The 7,183-nt window shown below is 34.9% G+C and overlaps 1 protein-coding gene across 4 annotated transcripts; it reads left to right on the top strand.

Annotated features, from left to right (window-relative positions):
- Window positions 1–944: 944 nt before the first annotated feature.
- Window positions 945–6,638, top strand: LOC120067317 (polypyrimidine tract-binding protein homolog 2). 4 transcript variants are annotated; one of them, XM_090310156.1, is made up of 11 exons: window positions 945–1,284; window positions 1,994–2,201; window positions 2,299–2,508; window positions 3,714–3,776; window positions 3,870–3,943; window positions 4,210–4,305; window positions 4,463–4,520; window positions 4,773–4,889; window positions 5,052–5,133; window positions 5,371–5,483; window positions 6,016–6,638. In XM_090310156.1, the coding sequence occupies exons 2-11, from the start codon at window positions 2,016–2,018 to the stop codon at window positions 6,346–6,348; spliced, it is 1,332 nt and encodes a 443-aa protein (XP_090166282.1). In that variant the 5' UTR covers window positions 945–1,284; window positions 1,994–2,015; the 3' UTR covers window positions 6,349–6,638. The 4 variants fall into 4 exon arrangements, with proteins under 4 accessions (XP_090166282.1, XP_038874806.2, XP_090166284.1 ...); XM_039018878.2 differs by having other exon boundaries at window positions 1,115–1,284; window positions 4,785–4,889; XM_090310158.1 differs by having other exon boundaries at window positions 1,126–1,345; window positions 4,785–4,889.
- Window positions 6,639–7,183: the final 545 nt, after the last annotated feature.

Here is a 7,183-nt window from a genome sequence, read left to right as displayed (position 1 = left end):
GAGACGATAATGAAGAACTACTTAGTCATGAAGTACCATATCTTAGTGCAATTGGTGCACTTATGTATCTTGCTAATAATACAAGACTAAATATAGTAAATTCATTAGCTAGATATAGTTATTGTCCAACAAAAAGACATTGGAATAAAGTTAAGCATATACTTTGTTATCTCCGAGGAACGATCAACACAGTTTTGTTTTATTCAAATAAATTGAATTTTGATCTGGTTGGTTATGCAGATTTTAGATATTTATCTGATCCACACAAAGCTAGATCTCAAACAAGTTATCTATTCACATGTGGAGGAACTGCTATATCATGGTGATTTGTGAAACAAACCATAATAGTCACTTCCTCAAATCATGTTGAAATTCTTGCAATTCATGAGGCTAGTCGAGAATAGGGTTGGCAAAAATCCTCACGGGTACCCACCTCGATCGGGGTAGGGAATCCTTGGTTTGACCGGGGATGGTGGTCAAACCGAGGACACAAATTTGGTCCCCGATTAAGGATGGGATGAGATGGTGGTCAAACCAAGGACATAAATCTTTTTTTTTTTTTTACAAAATCAATTTCTTTTCATTTTCTTTTCTTTCAATAAAAACAAAAATCCACCAATTGCAAATTAAAATTCCCATGTGGCAAGCTTTAATTGGTCTAATTTGATGATTAATTCGCTATATACCATTTCACATATTTTCTTTTATGCTTCCTTTTCATTTGAACTTTGATTTGGGTGATTCAAGATGCTCGGAATTGTTGTTCCGAACTCTACGCCATGGACTATTCAAAATAATAAATTATTAGTAAACAAAATCAAGTTTGTTATCATCAAAATATTAATTAATTAATTAATTAAAATTAATTAATTTGAGATTAATGATCAAAAAGTCAACCGACACACATAATCAATCCAAAAAGAGGGGAGAAAGTGAAGAAATCTACTATTTATTATTTTATTTACTTTTTATTATATTGTATTATATTTTCTCAATATCTATATTATTCATAACAGGTGCATATATATTAAAAAAATAATAATAATAAGAAACTCCTTATCATATCCAAAATCGTAGGACCATTTTACCCCCTATAAAAGGAGGCCATTTATCCGGTGGAAAGGCAAGAAGAAAAATAAAAGAAAAACATATATTTCAATCGTTTTAGATTATGCTGCAGAAGCCCATCGAAAGCTTCTCCCTTTCCAGCTCTCTGTGAAACCCTAACTTCCATAGCCTCACCAATTCCTTGCTTTCCCGAGGGTTTATCTTTCATAATCTTAGGTATTCTGCTTCGCAATCTCGATCTCCTTGCGTATCGTTATTCCCTTCCCCCCCTCGATTTGTAGGTATTTCGACCTCGGATGGTTTATTTTTCCCTCTCGATTTGCGCTTTGAGGTTTTCGATCTGCATGCCTGTTTCTTCACGGATTGTTTTGTGTCTCTTGTTTTCTTTTCGTTATTGATGGTACTCGATAGTTTCTTGTGTGATTATGCACCTAAGAATTTTTTGTTGTAATTATGAGGACGATAATTGGCATTGCGATGTTGCGTGAATTGTTGGATTGATTTCTCTGGTGCTTACTTGATAATGGGTTGTGAACTGCTCTAATTGTTTGTATGTGTTGATCTTAATTGGCGATCTTGCTTTCTCTATCGTTTGGTGGATCGGTTTGTGCTTTGAATTTACAAATAAGTAGGAAGTGGAAGAAGCCAGAGATAGAAAATGCAGATTAAAGTCAAACAACTACCATATGAGAAACCCCCTTTTACTATCTGGTCTTTGTTTCTGTATGAAAATTTATTCCGTCTCTTGCACCTCAATTAATGACAATGAATTATTGTTCACATCAATTCAGAAGTTAGGATTTCATGGTGTACATTTGTTGGTGGTGACACGGAATTATAAGTTGATGAGCGTGGAGTACTGTGTTTAACTTTGTGTACTAAATTTGAGGTTTTAATTGTAATAAGGCTGCCCATAATTTTGCAGTGTTCTCCTTTAAGTTGGCAAAATGGCGTCAGTTTCTAGTCAGCCACAGTTCCGTTACACCCAACCACCATCAAAGGTTCTTCACTTGAGGAATTTACCTTGGGAATGTACCGAGGAGGAACTGATTGAACTGGGAAAGCCATTTGGAAAAGTCGTGAATACAAAGTGTAATGTTGGAGCTAACAGAAATCAAGCTTTTATTGAGTTTGTAAGTGCAGTATTTTTTAATATATTGTTTTCCATCTTCAATGGACCGCACTAGCTACTCATTATTGATAAATATTTGACCAAGTTTAATATCACAGGCAGACATAAATCAAGCTATTGCAATGATATCATATTATGCATCTTCCTCTGAGCCTGCTCAAGTGAGAGGAAAAACTGTTTATCTGCAGTATTCTAACCGTCAAGAAATTGTGAACAATAAAACTACAGCTGATGTTCCTGGAAATGTGCTTTTGGTAACAATTGAAGGCACTGATGCACGCCTTGTCAGCATTGATGTTTTGCACTTGGTAAGCAGATTGTAGTACATTCTTGTTGCAGTTGAAGGTGAACCTCTGTGGCACTAAGATTAAATTATAGTGATTAGGTTATAGTTTGTCATGTTTCAAAAGCTTTTGTTTGACGTGAATGTAAATGAATCAGCAGGCCCTTGTCAAGGCAATATCTTTGATGGCAGCTTAGTGCATCGGGAGAAAGAGCACATGTGTGTTTGTCTCCTTTCTCCTTTCCTTAACACTACCTCTCTCTTCCCTTCTCTTCTTCCTCAACTTCCTCCTACCTTTCACAGTTTAGGATATTATCATTTCTGCTCTCTTGTGCATCCTTCTCCCTATCATCTCTGCATGTTGTGTCAGTGATACTGCTGTCTACATCCAGTCATTAGATTCAGAGGGTAGGATTTTTTTATACTAAATTTTGGATTATCTGTTCATTATAAAAGTATTCTGCCCTAATGGACGAACATTTGAAAATTTAGTTGGAAGATTAATAACATGATATTCCTTATGGCTTAGCATCTAAATTTTTTGGGGTGACTTTGCCTTCCCTTATTAAAATTATAGGATGAATGTTAAATTTGCAGAGGCATTCAACTAATATTTTACAGCTTATTTCATTTATGATTATTTTTAGGATAGATGACAACTATGCTGGTTATTGATTTCAAACCAATAGCTGCTCTTTCTCAAGTGAGAGAGTCTGGTGTTATTGACTTGTTCTGAATTTTGTTTTTTGCTTTATCATATCTTCCCTCATAGAGGAGTTGAAATGTACTTCTTGATGTTTGATTGCCAAATACCATTATGTGTTCTAATCTTTCCTTTTATTTGATGTATAAGTTCCATTTTACTCTTGAAAAAAGTTTACAAGCTTGTGTCTTTGTTGTCTAATATATGCCATAGGTTGGTTCTCCTTTTACTCTTGTTCCTGGCAGTAGCGTTGCTATTGCAATAATAAACTCCTATTGTTTTAACTCAGTTTTTTGTAGTAGAGTTTGCAATTTAAATGTTTAATGTTAATTAGTTGTAGCTATTCCATTTAGACATCCTACTTGGTCTATATTTGGAGATTTAGGTAGGTTTGCTTTGGTTATGATTGTAAATAATTCACATGATAGTAGTCATTTAATAGGTGTTGGGATATACTGAAAATGTGATAAATGGTGTGATATCATTTTGTTTAATTGCATTCTGAAGGTTATTCAATAATATGCCAGGTCTTTTCTGCCTTTGGGTTTGTGCATAAGATTACTACCTTTGAGAAAACAGCTGGATTTCAGGTCCGTGAATATCTATAATCTTAGTGGTAATTGCACTATTGTTTCTTCTGAGCTTGGATAAAATCTCATCATATATTGATGTGAACATTTTAGGCGTTGGTGCAATTTTCGGATGCTGAGACTGCCTCATCTGCTAAGAATGCCTTGGATGGGAGAAGCATCCCTAGGTGACAATTGTATTGAATGTTACACATGGTTTTTTGCCCTCTTTTATGGAGTATATAGCAGTAGAAGAGGTGCACATGCACGAGCTTGGTGTCTGTCTATGATTATTTTTGTTCATAGTAGTTAAAGCATTGTAGAATATTGACTGAAAATTTTTCATTCCATTGCCAGCAGTATTCGAGCTTTCTTTAAAAAGATACTAAGTTTTAGATTCTTGTATGTCATTATTCTTTTTTCACATGTATCATCAATTATTTTTTGCTTGCAGGTATCTGCTTCCTGATCACGTTGGACCATGTTCCCTTAGAATTACTTACTCTGCCCATACTGATCTGACTGTGAAATTTCAGAGCCACCGAAGCAGGTTTTCCCAACTTTCTGCATCTATTTTTCTATGAATGTGTTATTTTTACTCGGTGTAACATTTCACAATATCTAAGATAAATTTCCCCTGTTAAGTACCTTGTCTATTTTATCACTCTCCTTTTCCTGCTCTACTTTCTGATAGTATGTTGATTCAGGGACTACACTAATCCTTATCTTCCTGTTGCTCCGTCAGCCATAGATGGAAGTGGTCAGGTAAGGAATGCATTAGGTGGCATGTTGTTAAGTTGTGCTCATGAATTCTCCTTTCCATTCATCCTACTCGCATGTGATACAGAAAAAGCATCAAATGTAGTCCAATAAATTAATAAAAATAAAGCTTCAAATGATATACTTTTGACCAAAGTGCTGGCTTATCAGTACAATTCTTGGCATTTCTTCTTATCACCTTGTTTCTTATGTTACTTTTCTAAATCCTTTTCATCCATTGATTGAATTTGCCGTCAGTCACCTTTGCAGTTCACCGTGGGTTTGGATGGAAAGAAACTTGAACCAGAGAGTAATGTTCTTCTTGCCTCCATTGAGAATATGCAGTATGCAGTCACCTTGGAGGTTTTGCACATGGTATTGCAAAACAGCAATTTTATAATGGTTCTGTCTGTGACTTCGGAAGCGTATATATGTGCACACACACATATGTATACATGTTGATTGGCTACTTATTCATATCTTATAATTCTCTGCAAATTATTTTATTATGCTAATCATTTCTTTTTCTACTGGTAGGTTTTTTCTGCATTTGGACCTGTCCAAAAGATTGCCATGTTTGATAAGAATGGGGGAGTCCAGGCCTTGATTCAATATCCAGGTAATTCACTTTAACTAAACTCGTGCCGACACTAATCTCACTGTTGGGTGTAAATGTTAGCATATTTTGTACCCTTTATAACACGATAGGAACTACATCATTTATAAGTTAAAAAAGGATTCTTTTTAATTTAAAATCTGTGAACACAGCAACGTATTTGATATGGTTCAAATTTTCAATATTCATTCATATTATTTCAATAAGCATGGTAATCAGTAATATACCACGTGTGGGCAGATGTTCAGACTGCGGTAGTTGCCAAGGAAGCCCTGGAGGGACATTGTATTTATGATGGAGGGTTTTGCAAGCTTCACATCTCATATTCACGCCATACTGATTTGAGTATCAAGGTAATAAAAACTTTACTCTTTTGGTGAGTTGTCCAAGAGCAATTATAAGCTAAATGTTTCTTTACAGAGGATGATTGTTTTTACTTCATATTGGGTTCTTTGTGGCCTCGTTATCAACTGCATTGCTCCTTTTTATGGTGTTTTATTTATTATTATAGTTTTATTTATTATCAACTGCACTGCTCCTTTTTATGGTGACTTAATTTTTTTACTATATTCGCTGATATTGGGATTTCAAGTTTATAAATATAATGATAAAATATCTTTCAACAGATATTTATGTAAATAAAGATATTCTTATCAAAACTATTTATATTAAAACTCAAGCTATAGATCTTGTTATATCAGTAACCATATTTATATTGAGATTAATAGATATATATTTTTCTAATGTTGTGTATTTATAAAAAAAAATGTTGGAGATATTGATTAATCCTGCATATTGATGTTAGACCCTCCGATCGTTTAGTTCAAACCCTTTGATTGTATAAAAGATGAATGTTCCTAAATGTCTAGTTTGATGTGATTGTAGGTGAATAATGACCGAAGTCGAGACTATACAATTCCCAATAATCCTCCTATGGTGAATTCTCAACCGCCTGTTGTGGGGCAGCAACCACATCAAATGATGGGTCCTTCCACCCATCAATACAACGGAAATCAGTATGGTCCTTCCGCAGAGCAGCAGCCTCAGCAATCTTCAGGTTGGGGTTCGGGCGGTCCTGCTGTGCCGTACTCCATGCCCATGCACAATCCTGGTTACATGCCATCAGGGACAATGCCACCACAGCATGGTATGATGCCAAGCCCCAGTGGTTTACACCAGACACCACCACCACCCTATCGCCCCGATCATAGGCAATAGCATGTATTGTCTTCTTCTGTTTCATAGTTGAACGTCCATTCAAGAAAACCAACTAAGTCTTCTTAAAATACTAGAGCTTGCATTTTGGCAGAGGAAAAATGTGCATTAAATTCAACAGCGTGAACTCTTTCACTGTTCAGAGAACAAATTAGGTCAGTCCTTGTTCATTTCCCTTTTATTTTAAGGGATGTGAATGAATGTATGATCCCGAGTGCAAAAAACCGAGCACCTTTCTTTGATGCCAAGTGACTTACTAAACTCGGTTATCATTGATGATCACTGTTTTATTAGTCTTCCTCTTCCTTTTGCTCAATTCTCATCATTTCTAAAACTTACTCAACGTTTATGCAATGTACTTGTTTCAATTGTGGCTGTGTTTAACAAAGACTGAGTTTAAGAGGAAAATCTTATACATTACTCGTGCTAATGAAAAATTGTACTGAGGACTATATATATATATATCTAAAAATGTGTTTTTCTTTGTTATATATCTAAAAATACAGTAGGAATTTTAGTAAATTTCACTCTATGTATATCCTTATTACTGCTTTCAGTAAGCTTAATTGATGTATGTGAATACCGTCTTGATATGAAAATCTTAGCAACAAAATTAAGGTTAAAGTTCTTGAGATAGAAGTTCCTTGGTCTAAAATTTGAATTATTGTTGATGGTATGGTTCATATCATGTATGATGACGAGTTCATTGGTTAAAATTGATTCAACTCAGGTATGATGACGAGTTCATTGGTTAAAATTGAATTAAAATGTGTTGTCATCGTAAGCCAGAGATTAAAAGAGAAGGCATTGTTTTGGGACTTTGCCTGCTCATCAAACA

This window comes from Benincasa hispida, unplaced genomic scaffold, assembly GCF_027475165.1.
Source record: "Benincasa hispida cultivar pf3 unplaced genomic scaffold, pf3_genome.v1.1 HicScf687, whole genome shotgun sequence".
Lineage (NCBI taxonomy): Eukaryota > Viridiplantae > Streptophyta > Magnoliopsida > Cucurbitales > Cucurbitaceae > Benincasa > Benincasa hispida.
Note: the sequence above shows the minus strand (reverse complement) of the source record. Positions and strands in the feature narration are given on the sequence as shown.